A 22748-nucleotide genomic window follows, 5' to 3' on the forward strand; every position below is an offset into this window, starting at 1 on the left:
GTTTTTTTTTTCATTTTAATAACACTTTCTTCTCAAAACTTCAAATAGAAGAACAATTATGATTATACTAAACCAAAGTCATAATAAAGATAAGATTCTCTAATCCATACAAAACAGATTCCATTATTCAATTTAGGTCATCTTCTTTATTGTTCCAACCCCTATGCACCTACTCATAAGGTCAATAAAAATATGATAAATAGTTAGGAGTATAAAAAAATATTTTTTTAAAAAAAATCTTTAATAAGATTTATTTTTTAGTTGTTTTGATTGTTGTCATTTTATTGCTACCTTATGTACTTTTTTTTAAGTTAAATTTTGTCCTTACCAGTTTTTTTATATATAATTCAATATGACAATGATTATTACGAATAGGATGGAGCGCAGGCTAATACCATTTAGTCAAATCCACGTTCAATTATACCGAAAAAAATATAACAAGAAAAATATCAAAATGGACCTTTTCTCCATTTTCAAAAGCCAAAATGGGTTGGTGGGCCAAAATTACCTGGACTTCAAAAATTGGATCATCTCAAAACCCAATAAATTTGATATTAATCATCAAAGCAAAAGAGGTAAATTTTGTGTCTTAGCTCTTTCACTAAATTTCTTTACTGCTCGTTTATAAAAAAAAAAATCACCCTTAAAATATCACTTTAGTCTCTATAGTGTGGAACTTGTTTAATTTATACCTATATACTTTTAAATATCTAATTTTAATATTTATACTTTTAATAAAACTTAAATCTAATCCATATTGCTAATCTATTGTTTTTTTACATAAACTTTTTGTTATCTATTAATATTTGTGCCAAATCGAGTATTAGTAACCACTTGTAGGTCGAATCCCCAACTATACTTACTATAAATTTTGAAAAAATAGTGAAAGATGCTACAGAAATATATATGACTTTTTTTTAGCAATTACTAAGAGCATATAGATTTTCAAAATATGCATCAAATACATCATGCGACAATCACATGACAAGAGTTTCATTACTTAACAAAACTAAATTAGATGACCAAAATAATATTTCAACTACAAATTATTGAGAAAAAGTAATTATTTGGAGCATATAGATTTTCAAAAGGGAAATTTTCATAGATAGAAAAATGGTCAAACTATTTACAAAAATAGCAAAAAAAAAAAAAATACTGATAGACGCACACTGATAGATTTCTATCAGCGTCTAATAGTTCCTATCACTGATAAACTTCTACCAATCTTTATCAAAGAAGATTAAATATTTATTATTTTGTGTAAATAGTTTTATTTATTTTTATATTTTGAAAATATGCACCCAACAGTTATAAAAGAGACAATAAGGACTCAATTACTTAGCAAATCCAACTTTATGATATGTATATACATCGATTCAATCAACAACAAACGATTTTTCGAGATGGACGCAAACGAAATTAGGTCCAAATTCAGTGTTGAGAGCGATGAATTGTCCAAAAAGTGATTTAAGTTAAATGTGAGAAGAAGAAATGACAAAAAAAAAAATGAAAAGAGAAAAGAAAGAGAGATAGAAGGTGAAGCAAGTATATAAAAGAATGTATTGGAGATGGGATTTTTCTGAAAATGTGAAGGCTTTTAGAAGGCAAGTGGGTGTGTGTTAGTGTCTATTTATATCAACTTTGACGCCAAGTTGGAGAGGGGAGCCGTAAAGCATTGCAATTTCCTTAAACCACTTTGACAAACTGTTGCTTAAAGTGCTTCCAAATTAAATGTGTTCTCAATTTTCCTCTCAATCCTTCTTTCCTTTTCATTATATTGTCTTTGCCTTCTTCAAATCTTTGCTCATTTTCCAATATCAAGAATCTCTTTGCTTTGATGTTTGTGTTACTTTATGCCTCAATGTTGTGTGTCATCCTAAATCAATATACCTTGAGAATGAGAATTATCCCTATTGCATCAAAATTGAGATTCTTTCTTCTCACGAGTAACATTAATTGTTAGACTCATGAAAATTGGGCATTTCAAATTTGTTTGAGCATCGTTTAGGCCCGTCTCATAATTATTTGAGTCCCGTTTGATAATCATTTTGTTTTTGGTTTTTGGTTTTTTAAAATTTAAGTATATTCTCTCAAATTTATACGATGATTTGCATTTTTCTTAAGTATAAAGTCGATTTTTTAGCAAAGTCTAAAAATAAAAAACAACTTTTTTAAAATTATTATTATTTTTTATTTTCAAATCTTGGTTTGGTTTTTAAAAATATTGGTAAAAAATAGTTAACAAAGTATGAAACTTAGAGGTGGGAATCTTAGGATGAGTGTTTGTAGGCTTAATTTTCATAAACAAAAATCAAAATGGTTACCAAACGAGTCTTAGTTTTTGTTTTTGAAAATTAAGCCAACATTCCTTCCACCTCTACATTTTTTGTTTTATTATCATTACTATTATTATTTTATCAATGTTTTTAAAAAAAAAAAACTAAACCAACATTTGAAAGATAAACAAGTAGTTTTAAAAAAACTCGTTTTTGTTTTTAAAATTTGGTCAAGAATTTCAACACTTGTATTTGAGAAAAATGCAAATTATTATAAAAAATTGAGAGAAAATAAATTCAATTTTTCAAAATCGAAAAACAAAAAATGAAATGATTATCAAACAAAGCTTTAGTTTTTGTTTTTTGATAATTGCATTGGTTTTTTCACCATTTATTTATCATGTATTCATCTTTCTTGAATAAACACCTGAATCCTTTGTCAAATTTGAAAAATAAATAAATAAGTTTTTACAACCTATTTTTTTTCCCTTTTCAAAACTTGGTTCGAATTTTAAAAATATTCCTCCAAAAATAAAATAATCAATGGGTAGAAATAGTTGAACTAGATATAAAAAATCAAAATTGTTATCAAAACAGACGTCGTTGATTTAATTTACCTACTTTACATATAATGAATGTGGTTCTATATCCTCCCCTACTAATAGTTGAAATTAAAAAAATTCTAAAATCACACAATAATCATCATGGGTAAACCTAATTCATAATGTTTAACTAATTTAAATTTATTTATTTATTCTAACCTTATGAAAGATAGGAGAATTAAACATTTCAATACAAGTTAAACTATGGTTCAATTCGACTAAATTTATTTCAATCTTGAATTCATATTTATCCCATTTTCATTATATTTTCTTTTAAAAAAATAGGAAATAGTTAGGACCATATTTTTGCAAGACGATATATCTTATCTGGTAGTAATCTAGTCATGACAATGATCAATTGATAACATTATCAACAGTTTTTTTTTTTTTTATTTATTTTTTTACATAAACAACTAAGAATTTCAATAACAATATAACTAATTAACAATTAACAAAGAAAGAAAAAAAAAAGATAAAGTATAAATTGTTACCATCAAACTAAATTTGAATTATGAGTTTATATACACAACCTTATATGCAACCAAGTTAATCAATAACATATATATATATATATATATAATATATATATATATATATATATATAATATATATATTTATTTATTTGTAAGTTTGGTCTTGTTCAGAATTTACTCTTTATAGTTTGATAAAATCTTCATAAATTAATATTCGTCAAATTTTATTGAACTGCTAGATGATATAATATTAAGTTTACCTTCACATATAAGCTTATGTTTTTCGATTAATTGATGATTTATCGTGGGTTGGGTTGAGTTGGGTTTAGGGATATTTTAGGCCCAATCTTATGGTTCGGTTTGTGTATTTTTCTAACCCTAACTAACACTTGTTAAATAATGAACCCAAACCAAATCAACCCATAAAAAATGGGTTGGATTAGTTTGGTTCCATCGGTTCCCTTAAAAAAAAACCTTGGAATCACCAATAAAAAATACATAAGATTCCACGATATCCAAAAAATCTATTATAACAAAACAAGTCTCCAAAATTCACAAGAAAGGTCATAATGTCTACAAAATTCAAAATATAGGCAACAATGTTTTCAAATGTCTACAAAATCCACAAGTAAGATTATAATGTCTACTGGAGTGTTCATGAGTTGGGTTGAAAGACTTTTTAGACTCAACCTAATTGTTCGGATTGTAAATTTTTTCAATCCAAATAACCTTTATTAAAAAATGAACCCAACCCTACCCAACCATGAAATATTTAGGTTGGGTTGGTTCAAGTTAATCGAATCATTTATTTAAAATTTTATTTTAAAAAGAAGCAAAACGTAAATATGTAAAAGTCTAATTTAATTATTTGCATATATTGAATTAAAATTAACAACTCAATTTCAATTTATATAGTGGAAATTTTCTTTCTAAAGCGTAAAGAAACTACTTCTAATAGTTGTTGAAGAATAAATTATTCAAAAAAATATTGAAATTAAATAAAATTAAAATCAATATATGTATAAATAATTGTGTTATAAGTAAGAAAAAAATATATTTTAAAGTTAACAATAAATTCAGGTTGGTTTAGGTTATATTAGGTGAACTCATGAACTAATCCAACCCATAAAATTTTCATTTATTTGAATTCAACCCAAATCACATGAGTTGAATTGGATTGATCGATATTTTTGGATTATCGAATTTTTCAAACATCGATAATGGCTAAATTATATTATATGAAAAGAGGAAGATTGTGATGTTTTAGTTTAGGGGGAAGATGGAGGACAAAAGGTGTGTCGTGTCAGCATCATGTCATCAAATTGAGGGTTTGCTGCAAAGAGTGAATAATGAAGTAAAAGAGAAAAAGAACAATGACCAATATTACCCTTTCATACTACTCAACAATGCTTCCCCTATACACCTACAACCTCAACTCAATACATTCAATTCCCTAATAAATTTACTCTATCCATCCATGGTTCGGGTTAGGTTTGTTTAGTTTGGAGTGGTTGTATCGAACTTATTTTAGTGTTTCGTTAATTTTATTGTGCAAATAAAATACTACATTATTGATATTGTCTTATTCTTATTTTAAAGTATTTAAATGAATTTTGATTTTGAATATGACTGTATTTAATATAACAATTTTTATTTAAATATATGTTACACTTGATTGAAGAATGGTTGAAGTTTATTAAAAATATAAAAACATTTTGAAGAGTAGAGGAAAAGGGTTAATAATTTTGCCCTTCTTTGAGCTAACAAAACCACTAACCTATCAATTAGAAAATGAGAGTGGATTTAATTAGATGCAATCGTACAACTCAAACCAACTAAGGATAATGTTTATAATTTAAACTTATATCTAATAATTTGATGAAGTCAATAATGAATTATTGCTCTTTCCCTACCTATTTGTTTAATTTCTCTTTTTCAATTTTTTTTTGTATGCAACTAATTTCTTTTTTCTTTTTCTTTTTAAAAATACTTAACTATCGATAAGAATTTTAATATAGTGTGCATATTGATTTCAATTTTGTGAAACTAAGTCTTTTTAGAAAAGATACAAATTAGTTGATTTGGGTGATAAATTTATTTCTTTGATTGGATTATGATTTTTTTTCCGTATAGTTGAGATTGGGAAATTACTCCGTGGTTACTACTATACTCGGTTTAGCCACATTTTTACTTGGGTTGTCACCTATATACTTGAATTTAAAAGTAATTTTTTTATTAAAAAAATATGATTAAAAACTAAAAACAAAAGTTCTCATGAAAAAAAAATGCCTAAAACAAAATAACGGACATTAATCATCAGAAAAAAGGGACCAAAAATTGACCGTTATGATTCAATAACACCCACCACTCATGCATTATAGACTTCCACCCTCTTTTTATTTATTTATTTTTTTTAGGCAGCATATAATAAAGCAACAAAACAAAATCGAAAACTCCTACCAAATAAGAGGAAGAACACATAAGGGGAAAACGTCTTTTTTGGAACAAAACCCAATCTTAAAAAGAGGCCAAAGTTGTGGATATTATGAGCAAATTTGTTCTCCTCTCGAAGAATATGACAAAACTGGACAACTCACAATGTACCCAACTAAAAGAATATCCTCAATGAAGACCACAGTCTCAGACAAGAGAAGTCATCCCCATTCAAACTTCAAGAGCATCATATTCCATTTCGATGGGGTTGGAACCAGACTACTCATGTTCAATCGCACTCAAACCCTCCAAAATAGCCTCCGCTTCCAAAAGACTGATACTACTACATCTTTGGATGAATTTGCAACCTCCAAACTTCATATTCCCTTCGTGATCCCGAACAACCCATCCGAACCCCCCTCGACCACGAGTTGTTGTCCAAGCCGCAACTATCTTTAATTGAATGCATTTTTTTTTTTTTTTTGCTTTCTCTTATTATTTTCTGCTTTTCTTGAAATACTTTCTGATGGTACATTTAATGGAAATAATAATGCTTTGAAACAAAAATAATTTGTAGCGTGGTCCATTAAGTACTTTTTCAAAATTGGTGCAATTTAATTGGCCCTCTAATTTTCCAAAGAGGAAAAGGGTTTTTTTTTTTTTTTTTTTGGTATTATTTTACAATTATTCAATTATTTTATTGAACAAGAAATTGGACCTTCTTCACATTTAAAATTTGAAAATTACGAAAAAGGGTTCGGTTTTGACAATTCGAATTATTGTCTAATTCTACATTAATGAAACGAGCTTATAATTGAATTTGATACTTCTATTATTTTAATTTCAAGAATCTTCTCTCGTCGTGGAAGAAAAAGAAGCAAATAATATGTTTTATGGATTATTTGTTTGCATTTGATGATGATGCCTTTGTATTTTTATTACTTTTTTTTTTTTTTTCCTAATCTCATTTTGATTTGAGTTGAGCTTGTTGGACTTAAACACAATTAATCAAGTCATTTTTATCAAACGAGTCTAAATTGAACCAACTTGATCAATCAAAATTCAATTTTTTCTCATTTAAATATGCAATGCAAAGATTATTAAATGTCATATAATGCTATATAATTACTTGAAAAAGACAATTGAATCAATTTAGACTAATATTCTCCTCCTTTTTCATGGTGTTGACAAGCCTAATGAATAGTCGAATATCAATCCTGATGTGCTATAGAACACATCATTATACAATTTATTCATCTGAAATTTCACTATAGTTATAATGTTCTAATAATTTATAACCAAAATTTTCTATATTGCTTCTACTCCATTATTGATGGATTGTTGGACTTGTTGCATGTAGGTATTGTATCTATAAAATTTTTAACTCTTCTTTTATTAAATAGATAAATAAGTTTATTTTGGTCATTAAATATAATAAATCACATGTTAAAATGAGTATAACTGAATTGACATATGGATGTATTAGTAATTACGACAATTATGATTCGAATCTCCCTACTTCCTATTGTACTAAAAAAATCACATTAATGTAATATTATAGTTAAATAAACAAAAAGAAAAAAAAAGGATCAATAATTTAAAAAGTCAACCTTTGAAAAAAAAACTTGAAAAGTCAAAATCAAATTGGAAAAGTAGCTTCTCTAAAAAAAAAAAAAAGAAGTAGCTTTATTTTAAAAAAATGTGGAAGAAAAGCGATGATATACTTAAATCAATTTTATTTTTCGGTCACATTTTGAATTTGGAAAACAGCACAAAAATTTTGAACAACAATATTAAAAGAAATGAAACTTTAGGAAAGAAATTGATTACTAAAAGAAATAAAATTGTGGATGTTAGAGAGATGAAAAAATAATTTAAAAATATTCAGATTAACGACTAAAAATATATGTACTTGATCGAGTATATACAACGGTTTTGAAATTAGAGGTTAATATTCAGAATAATCCTACTACAGTTTCATATCAACAATTTAAAAGTGGATTATCACTTATCATTATTAGGTATTAAATATCTTATTTACTCTTGTTTGAGAAAAAAGTATCTTATGTATTAAAAAAATATTTTTTCTTAAATAAGAAACGAGATATATATTATGATCTTAATTATCTTATCTACACTATCAACTCGAATCAACTATATAGGAAAAATCTTTGCCATTTTGATTATTAACTTTAATAATATCCTATAAAGTGGCTCTCTAAAATAATTATATAATTATATATTAATGGTAAATGGGAATATTTGAGAATTTATCCCGGATTGGTGGTGGAGTAGCTGCCGGATTTGAAATTCCAGGGTCTTACGTGGCGCGAGAGCAGATCAATCACACCAAAAATAGTATGTACACTAGAAGCACCTGATTTCCCTTCCCCATCAGAATCTCTATTTTTACCGTTTTATTTAAAAAAAAAAAAAAGAAAAACAAAAAAAAGAGGCTTAATTAAGTAATTTTACATTGGCTTGGCAGTTGGCAAAACCTTGTCGCTTTACAACACAGCATCTTCGAATCCCACGCGCTGTTTCTCTACACGCGCGTTTAATAGTAGTTTCGCACAAGTAGTTGGCCAATGAGAAGGCGCGTGGTTTTCGGCTTCGTTGCCTCGTGTGGGTGTTTTGTTTTTTCTTTTCGTCCTTTAATTTGATATTTTAATTTGAAGAATTTGGCGAATTGCGCCACCAGATTACTGCCGAGACTGCGTTTGCCTCATCTTACATCGTCCAAATAAAAATCTTGGTTTTGCCAAAATAAATATAAAAAGATAAAAAGATAAATATTATTTTACAGTGTATCGATTTAAATCATAAACAAATAATTATATCAATTTAAATCACGAGCTATTATAAATGTATCTATTTAAATCCAAAATTAATAATTGTACCTATTAAAATTCATATCAATTTAAACCTTGAAATTTCATAAGTGTATCAATTTAAATCTCAAATTATATTTTCTTTAGATACATTTATGAAAGTTTAGAGTTTTAATTGATATGTTTGTGAGAGTGGTTTAAATTGGTACAATTATGTCAATAAGGATGTAGCTCAACTAATAGTGCTTGTATTATCAAGTTTGAGGTATGAACTTCGATTTTCTCATCTCACACCTTAATTACAATACTTTTGTAAGAAAAAAAAGTGTAATTATTGATTTATAGTTTGAATTGATGCTATCAAAAGTTTTAGTTTTAAATTAATACAGATTTTGGTTTAAATTCATATAATTTCTAAAGTTGTAAGGGTATAATTGAATTTCTGAAAATATAATTATATAACTAAAACTTATAAATTATAATGTGGTATTTATCTCAACTATACATCCTCCCTATGTTAATCTGTTAATCCATCTAAAAATATTTTACTTTTTTTAATCGGTAATTTCTGGTTCTTATCGATTTTTTTTTTAAACTTAATGGATTTTCTCTTGTTGTTTAAACTTAATATCTTGATTTTATTTATTTAAGTTTTCTACTTAGATACGAGTGGATATTTAAAAAAAAATATATAAATCCTATCTGTTTTATATCTAAATCTTAAGTAAATATGTTAAATTAACAAATAAATGCAGTTAAAAAGTTGTTTTGATGAGGCGTTTTTGTTTGATATTGTCTCGGTTGTTTTGAAAAATGTATCAATTTATTTATAAATATAGTAAAAATGTTACTGTTTATGAGTAATAGATGAGAATAGATATTTATAAATGTGTAATAGACATTTATATATTTTTTTAAAAAACCATACCAATACATAATAATATCCAGATCGATTCATTTCACCACAATACAAAAGCTATTATGTCACACTTATCATAATGCATGTATAAATAGAAACATAACACTAAACTGATCTCTCCTCTTCCTCATTATTATTATTTTGTGTTCAACAATAATTTTTAGATGGCGGTTGGAGTCTCTTTATAGAGATAATTTTAATCTTATATTATACTCAAGAAATATACATATATTTTTAATAAAAAGAAATTAAGATTAAAAAATATCTGAAAAGTTAAAATTAAATCAACACAATTATTAAAAAAAAAAAAAAAAAAAGCGAAGTCGATCAAAATACATTTTAGTCTATCCATCTCCATGTAGGATTATTATGCAAAATACCACAAAGGAAAAAATCCCACAAAAATAATAAACAACAATATATTTTAAAAGCTAAAGGGTGTATAACTGACAGGACAAAAAGAAAAAAATAAAAGGAAAAATTCACTAGAAAAAAAAATGATGATCCAGCAAACAGCTACAGCCCACACACCTTCCCATGCAGCCCAACTGGAGCCAATCAGTGTGCTTAGCTGTCACCCCCAGTTTGAACCCGGTCCGGTTTTATTTTGTCCCCCTTTTACCCTTCACTTTTTTACCACCGTAAAACAAACAACATGTTCACGGTTCACCCAAATATTTCCATAATCGGTCCCTCCATTTACATGGAAATCCCATTTCATGCCCCAAATCATTATGGAAATATTTTACTCTCTCATCCCTAACTAAGTAACTGTAACTCCCAACCCCCCTTGATTATTGCTTTATTTTACCTTTTTTTCCCTAATCTGTTAATTATTCTAACTGTACCACAATCGGATTTTCAGGAAAGTGCGTTAAATGATTTTATTTATATATTTATTTATTTTTTAATTACTGTCCTCCGTGTTCTTTAAGAAAGACCAAAAGTTGGGGTTTTCTTTTCTCTCTCCCTTTAGCTTTCTGCTCCCAAATTCCAACTCCGCCCATCCTCCGCCGTACGCCATGACGGAACCGCCGCCTCCGCCCCCCACTCAACCGCTTCCACCGGTGGTGTCGCCTCATCTTAACTATCCGGAGTCGTTGGACTCCTCTCCGAGGTCTCGCAACACCGACACGTGGGATGAGCCTCTCGCTCCCGGCCCTCTCGCTGGCCGTCTCCGCCTTATGTGCAGCTATGGCGGCCATATAGTCCCTCGCCCTCATGATAAGACTCTATGCTATGTCTGTGGTGAGACTCGGATCGTTGTTGTCGACCGCCATACGTCTTTATCTGACCTCACTGCGCGTTTGTCGAAGACGCTTCTCAATGGTAGGCCGTTTACTCTGAAATATCAGCTTCCGAATGAGGACTTGGATTCTCTCATTTCTGTAACCACTGATGAGGATTTGGAGAATATGATTGATGAGTATGATCGGACGGCGAGTAATTCGTCTAACCCTGCGGCAAAACCCTCGCGACTTAGGTTGTTCCTGTTCCCGATTAAGCCGGATGTTTCTCAGTCGATCGGGCCAATTCTCGAGAGCTCGACTAGTTCCGAGGACTGGTTTTTGAATGCTTTAAATGGTGCCGGTTTGCTCAATAGAGGTTTTTCTGACTCTGCATCGGTCAATTGCTTGCTAGGGCTTGATGATGATGTCGGTGTTAATAACCTCGATTCGGGTCCGAGGGAGGCGGATGGTTCTCAGCCTGGGTCGTTTGGAAATGGTAAGGGTGGAAAACAGGATGTTCATTCTGTCCCTGATTCACCGATGATCGAGACCACGTCGTCATTTGGGTCTACTTCTTCTTCGCCTTCTCTGGCGAATTTGCCGCCGATTCGGGTCCATGTGGAGGATAGTGGCAATAGCGGTGGGGTTGCTGCTGGTGCAGTTCGAGTTCAAGATCAGAAGGTGGGAATTGAGGAGCAATTTTCGCAGATGAGTGTTGGTCAAAAACAGCAAGATGAAGCTTTCACGGCACTCTCTTCGCCGCCTCCTTTGCCTACAACTATTGTGGCTTCTGCGGCGGCGGGCTCTGCAATTCCGGTGTGCTCAGCTGCTGGAGTAGGTGTAGGAGAATATACAAATCGGGTGATCTCCGATGACGAGAGATCGGACCACGGGGCGCCGGTCGGATACCGGAAACCACTACCACCTCAGCCACAGTCTCTAGCTCCCCAATTGCAGCAGAAATCAAGTGGACTTGTTGATATACCTTCCCCGGACTCGGTGTCAAGGTACTAATTGCTTGATTTTCTTTATCATTCTCTGGTATTACTCATTCTGCTTAATTTCTATTATCAATTAAAGTTTGCGATGATTGTTCTGGAGTGATAATTGGTTGTTAGTCTGAGTTCGTGCATTTTCTTTCTGTTTTCTTTTGTTTCTTCAGTGATAGTAGTTTAAACAATCCGATGTCTCGCTCAAAACCTGTGATGTATCAAGAACAAGTTGTTCATCAAATCCCCACTTCAGCCGTTAGGCTTCCTGGCAGTCCCGCAGATCCAAAAGTCAATGTTTCTGATCAGAACGCCCGGGTTCATATTCCACAACAGGTCCAAGAATCAGGATATGTTTTACACTCTCAGTACGACCAGCATCAACACCAGCAACTTCAGCAACAACAGCAACAGCAACAACAGCCACAGCCACAGCAACACCCACCTCAACCACAGCAATTCATACATGCAGGCGCCCACTACATCCACCAGCACCCATCTGGTGCAGTTCAAATTCCAGCATTTTTCCCTGTATATTCTCCTCAGCACCATCATCATCCCCATCAAATGGAACAGCAGTATCCAGTCTACTACCTGCCTGCCAGACAGGGTCAAGCTTATGGCAATTTGCCAGTACAGCAATCTACCATCAGCGAGTCTGCCACTGCTATTCCTCCTGGCCGGCCCCAAACCCCTCCCAATCCAACATTGGTTACGACTGCAGCATACAACCACATGAGGAATGCCCCTATTGCAAAAACTGAAATGTCTGCCAATGCATACAAACAGACAACTACAACTCCTCAGTCGTTAGTTCAGGTTCCCGCAAGTCAGCATCAGCAACAATATGTTGGCTATAACCAGGGTTACTCTCATATTCAGCATCCATCTCAATCGGTTGCACCTACATCTGCTACTGCAAATTATGCCTACGAATTTTCAGACCCTGCTCATTCTCAAATATACTATACTCAGCCTCTAGCACCTTCTCAGTACCAAGCCATGCCAGCAGCCGCTGTAATGCTGCCTGAAAATTCTGCTCAGCTTCCCACTGACAACATGAAGCAGCAGATGAGAACTTCACAACCATTATAGTCTGTTCAGAAAGAAGAAACAATTTTGGAATAAAGTATTTGGTTTTGCTTACAATTTTCTATTTTATTGTCTGTCTTGTTATTGGTATCTATTGGTTTGTGCATGTATCTGAGATAGAGATAATAAGTATTGTTGTTGTCTTCTTGTTCGTGTGCCATATTATTTGTTTATTGTCATAGAAAATGATAAGTGGTATGGAGATTATAAGTTATACTGTAAGTTCTGAACTCAAACATGGTGTGCTTGTGCAGTCAATGTGTTATAGAATTAGCAAGAGTTTTTGCATCAATCTTTTTGTTCCCTCTGCTGATATCAGATATGTTTGGTTTTATTTATTACCTCTGTACTAGTCTTTCCTTGTATGAGTCCGCTCTCCCCTCCAGTCAATTGCTTATAGTATCCAGCAATTGAATACTATAAGTTTCTCCAGTCAATCACATCCATACCAACTATGAGTTTCTCCATCAGTTATTTTCAACAAAAGATGATCCTTTCCTCGCAGATGGCCCCTTCACCTTGACGTTTCTGTCTTCATACTTTTGATACCTGATTGTGTTCACAGATTCAATGTTGCTGATCGTTTTGTATCTTCTTTACTGAGTGTGGAACAAATAAGAATTACAGGTTTCCTTTTCAGTGTAGCAGCCTCATCTGAGAACGAATGCTCATGTTCAGTGGCTTGGTTGAATCCTTTGGAAGGCTATGGCTCATGTTCGATAGGCTGATGAATAATCCTCTTCACAAGGGTGTTTACCACTGGCTTGTTTCCATCGATATCTTCCACTCTTTTCTTTCTGATAAAGTTGTGAGGCTGCTTTATGTTCTCTGAAAGCTGTTCAACTTCCTTCCCAAATCTGTCATTTCCTTCTTCATACCCTGTGCAAAGGTACCTGTTGGCATTCACAAGCTGTAAAGTATGGAATCCAATTAATGCACATATTCTAACTTGTAACATCTCATCTCTATTGTCATTTATTCTTCATATCTTTTTTCATTAAAATGATATCAGAATCCAATCAAAGTTGATTTTAGCCAAGATCTCATTTGAAGATTATGATTGGACTGAAGTCTTGCTTTTGGTGAGATTATCAGCCTAATTCAGATGGGAATTTGATTGTCAGTGCATCAATTACATCTTTGAAACTTTTCACATCTTGAAGTCTTAAATTTGCATGTGCCATTGTAGGTGAAATGCTATAAATTTCATGTGATTGTATCTGATATTTACAGTGGCTGGATTCCTTTCCGGATTGTCTTATAATATACAAATGTCAGGTTTAGTTTTTGGTGAAACTTTTCTTACAATATGTACGAGGTTTGTTTTTGTTTTTGGAGATGGGGACAGGTTTCAGAATTTATGACTCAGTTAATCAAGTTTGCCACGTGGGTCTTACCTAATCATGCTTGTCTTTGCTTCCTAAAGACGTTGCTTTGCATTGTCATCATTTTCTCCTTTCATTTCTTTTACAATCACTTCTGTACAGAATTTTGGTTTATTAGGCAAACTGATTAAAGATCTTATCATTAACAAAATTTGAAATTCTGCAGATCTTTCTCAAACAGTTGGCGAAATGATGCTGAAATCGAATCAAGGGCCCAACTTTTGGTGAGAATCGAAAATGAATTTTGGGAATTCCACTGAATTTTGTCTAAAACCAGACGAAGTCTTATTGCAAAAGGCTTTTACTGTTGATTTTCTCGTTACAAGTTGATGCGTATAATAAATATAGAATAGAACTCAAAGCCACCAAAGAACAATGATATAAATTTTGACTTTGGTATTTTTTAAAGAGTCCCTTCACTTCATTTCAGTCCTTATCTATTGTGGACCTAATATTCTATATAGGCAATGCAGGATCCACGCAAGAAAGCATTATTCAGAAGGCAATTAATATTGTGCGCAGACAAGACTTCGCCTCAATATTAGACTCATATAAAAGCACCGATATTTATTTTCATTGGTTCATCTATCAATTATTTAAGGACTTAGTTTCTTCTTTCCGATTGGCCAAGCCTACCTTGTTAGAAATTGGTCTTAACACAATAATCCTTTGCCGACTTGTAAAGCTCTTACATTTCTCATTCTGACTATTCATTTTTATATAAAGGTGTATTTGAATAAATCAACCCATGATTAGATCATTCATGACTCCATTTATTATAGTTGACAAGATTTTGAAACAAGGCTACATTATCCGGCTGAAAATAGCTGCCTCGGTAAGTTACAAAATATTATTCTAAAAATCAATGGTTCAATTTCTCACCTTTTTAATTGTTGAACTTAAAAAAAAAAAAACATTTGCATTGATTTTGAGATCAATTTAAAAGAAAAATTGTTTTAAATGGTAAAACTATTAAAAATATTTCCGAATATAACAAAATGTCACACTAATAGACTAACAGTGATTAATGATAATAGTTTATTAGTATCTATTACTATAGAACAACATTTTACTATATTTTGCAAATATTTTAGTTCATTTTATCATATTGAAAAAATAACCCATTTTAAAACTAATATTTTAATGCGATGTGATCAATTTTTTAATGAGACGTCGATGGATGTCAATTTTAGAACAATTCATAAGATGATTATAAGTGCAGAGACTATTAACATATTTGAGAGCGATTCTAAAATTGTTAAAATAACTTTCGTTATTTTCAAAATCACTCCAAAAATGTTTTTATTAATTTAAAATCAACTTTAACATAGTTTGAAGATTGCGATTAAAAGTATAAAATTAAAGTGATCTAAACAATTTCAAATTTACTCCCAAATATAATATAATCCATTGTTTCCTTAGAAAAGGTTAGAACTGGAAATGGAAATAAATATACAGATCAGCAGCCCAAACAGGATGGGAAAAAATGTATACGATAAAAGTTAAGTGAGTGTTACTTACTTTCTGTCGGGGCAAAATTGAAAACCGATCATAATGTACAAAACAAGCAATATTCCAACCTATAATACAAAGATATATCCCTTTTCATACTGGAACATTTATCTCAAACACTCTAACACAGTGGTCAGCGCCACAGGATGCAAGTTGCAACTTCCTGCACTCTTCACCACTCTTCTCCGGTTCCTTCCATGCGAGGCGGTTGACCGAGGAAACATGGCACACAAATGGATCGAGACGTTTAACGACCGAAGCAACTACATTTGAGCAAACATTATCTGTTCTATTGATAGACAAATTCCACAACTCAAGGAGGCCATTTTCCATTCCAACTGCAAGGAATCCATTGCTTTTGGGATCAAGACCGACCCATGATAAAGCGGTGACACTAGATTTGAACTGTGAGAGAGTTGTTAGCTGCTTAACTGAAGATTCAGCTGTCACAGCCCATATCTTCACAGTCTTATCCCTAGAGCCTGTTGCAAACTCATGACCGTGTGGGTTCCAAGAACATGACCATATGATTCTTCTGTGTGCCTCCTGCCTTGATATAAGCTCATGGTGGATTTCATCAGAGCCTGAACGGATTCAGCAAATAATTTATATTAAAAACTATAGTTCTCACTCCTCACTCTCTCTCTCTCTCCCTCCTCTTTCCTTTCCTTTTTTTCAATGTAATAACTAATTAATGGGAGAAAATGCTGAGAAGTGCAGCAATTAATTTGTATTATGCAGAACCTACATTTCCTAAAGCAGTTAAGAATTAGGGTGATCTGAAAAGACCAGTAAAATTTCTAACATTGGCCAAACAAGAAAAATCAAGAATTTCGAGAAATAAGATGAAAATATTAAAACGAGTCCAATAATCAAAATACAGAATTTTAGGTGTGTATGCTTTTCTTTGGGGGGGGGAGGGTGTGGTGAGGATTGTAGGTTCCACCATAATGATGATGCACTCATATTAGCGAGGGAGGAGGGGAGCTCATTTGAAGAAACTCCTCAGATTAGGGGATTCTTCCTACGAAAGACAAAAGTGTAGCACTTACACGGGACGGCCAGATGACTTTTTCAATTAGTTATAATGAGTTTGATTCAGAAGATGGAGGGCGTTTCTGAATAAAAGATTGGGTTCTGAAGTGTGCAACTTCGGAAGGGTATAGTAAGTTTTACGAGGCCAACCTTATGAAGGTAGGGCTAACAACTTGGACTAGTGCCATTTTCACTATATTTTGAGAACCTAGGTCTACGAAGAACTGAAGGATTTTCAGATGCTCCATTTCTCCCTTGGATGACTTTCCTGGAGTAGTCAGATTCTATGCCGGCCTCTTAGGAGTGACTGTGTCCAACTCTTTTCGTAACTACAATATGCACTTATTCACGAATCACGCCAATTGATAGTTGATCCCATTGGCCATGAGGGATTTCATCCTTGTATTCCTCTCCTCTTCTCTCCTAAAATACTATTAGTTTCCTAGAGAGAAGAGGGGGGAGGGGGGAAGCTGGGGGGAGAGAGAGATCAAATCATCTCAAAGGATGAGGGCATCGTATAGCATTTAAACCATAGAGGGCTCATTTCACATAGTCAACATGTACATTATGCAATTATCTCAAGACCGAAACAAAGAACTGTTGCTTGCTTCAAGACTGTCTTGCTGGAGATTAGGATTCACAATGTTAACAAAAAGAGTATATATCTTCACATATGTTAAGTAGGTCAGAGGTACCTGTTCTCTGGATTTTGAAAACAGAAAACTGGCGATCCCTTGAGACTGCCAATAGCATACTGTCATCGTGGGAAAACTCCATTTGTGTTATTGTCAAGCTGTGAGATTGCAAACGACTGACTGCCTTCCACGAACCAACCTCCCAAAGCCATATTTCTGCCACTGATGCCGTTTGTGCCTATACATTATAGATAGTTTAAAATATGAACTGTAACATATAAAAGCTAAAGTGTGTCCTATGCATGAAAATATTTGCTCGAAAATCTCCTCTTCAATATCACAATCATAATTAAGAATCCAGATTACTACTCCTTTTAGATTAATTCACAAATGTTTTTCAAGAGCTGAAATGAATTTAAACTTGAAGTCATGCTACCAAATTAACACTTCAGAAGTTATGCTACTTGAGAATAAAATTTTAAATTGCCACTGCATTCTTAGTCAAATAGTGAGATTATATATATATATATATATCTTGAGAATCTTTATTGGATTATAAATTGTAAGAACTCTATGTGTGTTTTCTAATAATAAAGTAATTAAGCATTCATTTCCCAAATAAAAAGAAAAATAAATAGGCAAAGCAACAATAATACTAGATACCAAATCTATAAAACTACTGTTTTTTGTTCAAGCAGGATAAGAAACAAAAGACATTATCTTTTTGGGTGACTATTTAAATAGAAATGAATACTTATTTTCTATAAATATGAAAAATAGATGAACTGATTAGGTGATATACCTTACAGGATGAAGCAACAAGCTTCCCCTTGTGATCACAACATATAGAAAATAGCTCATTCCCATGACCATAAAGTTTGTGCGACTCTGGCCAAAGTGTATGCCATGCCAATTGATCTTCAATGGGAGGTTCGGTAAGAACGACAGGAACTGCATCGGGAATGGTTTCAAGGGTGTCAATACCTTCATTTCCACTCCTATCTGGTGTCTTATCAGCAGCTGCATAAAAAGATGAATGGTTAGAACTCATAACATTTGAATATACATACTCATATAACGGAACAAAAGATTGCAAAGACTCGGTAGCAATTAACCGAGATATTACTGCTTCAAGTTGAATTAGAAATTTCACCATCAAGCAATGGTTTTACATTCCAGATGATTTGAAAAGTGGAACATTGAAGGTGCGTGTGGATGTCTGTATATATATATATACACACACACACAAAACTTAAGTTTCATACTGTAGATTGCGAATGGTACTAGGCTAAAATTCTAAGCTTTAAACTTGAAAGTCATATTTATCCAGAATGAACGCGCTCTAGAATGGGGGAAATATTGAAGAAAGACTCACAGTGAACATAAATAGGTTTCTGTGAAAGGCCAAGAGCCGACATATTAGCACCCAAAATCTGAACATCCACAAGGTGATCTTCAGTGGCCACGAAATTCTGCAGTGTGGCATGACTCAATGTCTTCAAAAAAGATAATGGAGCTTCAAAGACTCTAGCAACTTTCTCTTCAGCTCCACTGACAAAGCGATGGTTCCCCTTCCCTTGTATTATGGTGACACAATTAATATCATGACCATGAACTTGAGGTCGAGCAATTTCATGCCAAGAACCTCCTTCAAGAGAATTGACATTTTTCCAGGGAGCAAAAATCCGAGTTGTCTGCAAAACATTGACATCAGTAGACATCAGCATTAAGTAACAGAGAACGATCTCATTGCCTTTCGTATTATTTTATTCCAAGAGGATCCTTTTATTTATATAGAGAAACGGTACATAGCTAAGATCCTTGCCTCCCCTATTCAGCCAAAACTAGACTAACCAAAAAGTGCCTTTGCACTCATAATCTAACTAGATACTCCTCTGACCCAAGATTTTTCCCACCGCTCTAACCAACCATTTATCATGGGTCCCAAACATCTTGTGTCCACCGGAAGCTAAATTTTTCCCCTCTCACTCTCATGCGGGCACACCCTTTGCCTAGCCTATCGCGTTAAATTGGAAGAAAAAACTCCTCCTACTTGAAACTTCTCTTTCTCGCTAATTTTCCCAGTATCATCTCAACTAGATAGCCAGACACAAAGAAAGCACACAGTTAACACAAAACTACAAGTCTCAACCACGAATGAAAGGGAGTGCATTTACCATATTTTATCCTTTTTTTTTTTCAGAGCCAGAAAATCTCGCAATTATTTCTTGGCTAGAGAGATGGGGAAAAAAAAAAAAACTAAGGTTGATAAAATACACTCAAATGACACAATGAATTAAGACAAGGGCAGTTAGTTAAAGTTTTCATATTCACGTAATGACACAATGAGATAATACAAGGCGGATTACCAAAATTTGCACCTCACCTGGTCATGGCTGACTGAAATAATATAATCACCAGATCTGGCCCATGAAATATCCATGACAGCAGCAAAATGTCCTGAGGGAACCTTTTGAGGTTTCCAGTTATCTGAACTGATACCAACATTTCTCCAGAGATGAAAAGACCCACCGTAACCATGTGCTAAAATTGAATCTCCATTAGGGCTCCAATGCCCACCATAAAACCCTAAAGCACAATGACTTAACTCTCCAACAGTAACCACATTCATCCAGATGCCTGAAGTCTTCTCGGGCTTCCAAATCATCATTGTCTTGTCCATAGATGCAGAAAGGATGCTTTCAGATTGATAGCATGGAACCCCTTCTATTTCTGTAGCTGAAGGCGGCTGCCATTGGACCGAATATACCCAATCCTCATGTCCAATCAAAAGAGATTCTAATGATACCTGGTAAGTTGATGGTCCAGCAGTAAATATAGGACCTTGTATATAAGATGTTAAACTTATTTCTTCTTTTTTGCATCCTCCATTTATGTCAGGTGAAGAACCATGAAGAGCCATCTTCCATATGCGTATGCCTCTGTCCTGAGATGAGCTTACAAGCATAATGCTGTTTGCTTCTCCATTTTTCCCCATAGGCAAAGAGAAGTCCAGACTTCTAATCCAATCTGTATGTCCTTTGAGCTCACATGCCTTAACAAACTGCGTACATTGAAGGGCAAAAACAAAACCTTCTAAATATGGCTTATAGTTCATGACATGAAAGTAGAATAAAAATTCATAATGTACTAACTAGATACCTCTCCAGTTCTCTTCCCACAATACAGATGAATCTTATTATCCAAGCCTCCCATAGCCAGGACCATATAACTGACATTTCCAGGCAATTCTGCTAATGAAAGTGCCACCATAGATTTTGAACCAACCATGAGCGAGTCCAGCAACAACAATGTACAATTACCTAAAAGAATAAGATATAGAGCATGTATTTTAGAAAGACCTTAATGTTTCACATCAAGGTGAAAGTTTATATACTAACAATATATATCCATTACATAAATGTGTAAACATTAAGAGGAAGTTCCAACTAACATTATCAGTGACCATTGTTCATGTTTGAGGCACTTAACTAAAGAAGTAAGCATTAAAAAAATCGATAGTTCAGCATATAGAAAAAGCAAGCACAGTAGCAAATCCCTTCTAATAATTTTTTAACCACGAAAAAGCCAACAATAAGAAAACAATATAATTGCAAAAATTCCAAAAGTAATCCACTTCTTTACCCAATTATGAAATACTGGAGAGGGCGAAATAATGAATTAAACAATCTTACAGGCCAGTTTGATTTAGTGCGGAATATCTTTAGTTAGATATAAGTGTAACAGGCATTAGCAGAAAACAAACATTATTTTATAAAAATTATTTTCTTACCTTCATTGGTAGACGGGAAAACAACCTCCCAAACACAAATTGAACCATCTGAAGAAGCAGACGCAACAATTGCCACCGTTTCAGAAATTATATGTGCAGTAATACATGTGATGCCTTTCTTGTGTGATTTTGGTAGTTGTAAAACATTTCTCCACTATACAAACACAAGTTTCGTTAGAACATTAAAACATGAATGCATTAACCCGATCAGATATATACAAACACATAAAAAAGATCCACCCATAAAATCTTCCACATTGCATAAATGTTTCACTTCCATATACTTCCTCCAATAAATTCAACTGATTAGAAATCACGCGGGAAGTTGGGTCACAAACTCAACAAAACATCCTTCAAGCTTAATTGAGTATTAATTAATCCAGTGAAGCTGTGGAAAAGGTATTACCTTCTGGTCCACAAGAGACAACTCCCATAAGTGAATAGCACCATCAGAGTCACCAGATAGCAGATAATGACACTTCAAATGCTTGGCTGAGGACAAGAAGGTACAATTAAGAAATGAGGGGAAAAAAAGGTCCACACGCTAGTTCTTGTTTCCCAAGTAAGCTACAAGGTGTATATAGTCCTTGGAGTATAATTTCTAAGATACACCACGGAGAAAATTAAACGTTTAGAATCATTGATTTCAAGATGATGACGATGGGAAAAACTTCAGCTCACCTCTAAACGAAAATTTATTACTTGGAAGCCAATAAGTGCAGTTCACAGAAGCGTTGTGACCGGGAAGAGTCGTCAGAATTTGTGCAGACTGTGAAATTCGAAAATAAAGGAGAACAAAAAGGAAGTAAAGTTCAGCATTTTTCCGGTTGTGGAAACTTGACAGAGGAAGTGGATCTTAATATGATACAGACCTTAGGAGAGAAGATGGCAACGGCGTTTTGAGCGCCAAAAGCCACTAAATCACAGGCTCCCCAAGAAACGTTGTTCACTATTCTGTTACAGCCTGCCCCTATAAACACTTCCTTGACTTCAACTTCGCCGCCGCCGCCGGAAGTCATGTTTGCCGGTAGAAAGCACCGGTTAGGAAGGGGAAGAGGAGATGGCGGCCGAATAGCAGGGCGTTTGAAAGCTTTCCTTGTTCGGGGCTCTCAGGCGACAACCAGGGACTGCGGCGGGACGAAGGTTGGCCGAACAGTTAGATGGACGGGTTTACTTATGGGCCTAATGGCAATCGAATGCTGGGCTCAATGGGCCCATTGGACCTATTCTTTGCTCTGGGCCTATGTTTGGGTAATTTTGCTATTTCGAAATAATTAAAATCAATTTTGTCAGGGTTAAACACAAATTTAACCACTAAAAATCAATTTAATGTTTAATTTTTATACTTTTAAATACATTTTTTATACGATTAAAATTTATTTTTAATAATTGAAATATTTTTTAGTCATTTTAAAAATGATAAAAGTAATTTTTGATAATTTCATAATCACTTCTATTATATTAAATAGTGGCAGGAGGTAAAATGCATCCTACTTTTCTCACTTTATTACTAAAATAACATGATATTTTCAAGTTTGAACATA

General features: G+C 33.2%; 2 protein-coding genes across 2 annotated transcripts; one reads left to right on the plus strand and one right to left on the minus strand.

Moving 5' to 3' along the window:
- Positions 1 to 10242: 10242 nt before the first annotated feature.
- PDE331 (Octicosapeptide/Phox/Bem1p family protein) lies at positions 10243 to 13136 on the plus strand. Its single transcript, XM_039036090.2, has 2 exons — positions 10243 to 11770; positions 11926 to 13136. Exons 1-2 carry the CDS (start codon positions 10557 to 10559, stop codon positions 12845 to 12847), a joined length of 2136 nt encoding a protein of 711 aa, XP_038892018.1. The 5' UTR covers positions 10243 to 10556; the 3' UTR covers positions 12848 to 13136.
- A 2546-nt stretch (positions 13137 to 15682) lies between these two features.
- On the minus strand, positions 15683 to 22370 carry ELP2 (elongator protein 2). The gene is made up of 10 exons (XM_039037022.2): positions 22077 to 22370; positions 21886 to 21973; positions 21611 to 21696; positions 21205 to 21358; positions 20574 to 20734; positions 19798 to 20475; positions 18787 to 19105; positions 18214 to 18431; positions 17472 to 17649; positions 15683 to 16325 (listed from the first exon to the last, which is right to left on the minus strand). Exons 1-10 carry the CDS (start codon positions 22221 to 22223, stop codon positions 15835 to 15837), a joined length of 2520 nt encoding a protein of 839 aa, XP_038892950.1. The 5' UTR covers positions 22224 to 22370; the 3' UTR covers positions 15683 to 15834.
- Between the last annotated feature and the right edge of the window lie 378 nt (positions 22371 to 22748).

Source organism: Benincasa hispida, chromosome 7 (assembly GCF_027475165.1).
Source record: "Benincasa hispida cultivar pf3 chromosome 7, pf3_genome.v1.1, whole genome shotgun sequence".
NCBI classification, from domain to species: domain Eukaryota; kingdom Viridiplantae; phylum Streptophyta; class Magnoliopsida; order Cucurbitales; family Cucurbitaceae; genus Benincasa; species Benincasa hispida.

Excerpts from the sequence above, each read along its gene's own strand:
- PDE331 (XM_039036090.2), top strand. The coding sequence starts at position 10,557 with ATGACGGAACCGCCGCCTCCGCCCCCCACTCAACCGCTTCCACCGGTG. Across the intron at positions 11,771-11,925 it reads TCCCCGGACTCGGTGTCAAG|TGATAGTAGTTTAAACAATC; the intron begins GTACTAATTGCT and ends TTGTTTCTTCAG.
- ELP2 (XM_039037022.2), bottom strand. The coding sequence starts at position 22,223 with ATGACTTCCGGCGGCGGCGGCGAAGTTGAAGTCAAGGAAGTGTTTATA. Across the intron at positions 19,106-19,797 it reads TTTCAGTCAGCCATGACCAG|ACAACTCGGATTTTTGCTCC; the intron begins GTGAGGTGCAAA and ends AATGTTTTGCAG. Across the intron at positions 18,432-18,786 it reads GAAACCTATTTATGTTCACT|CTGCTGATAAGACACCAGAT; the intron begins GTGAGTCTTTCT and ends CTTTTTATGCAG.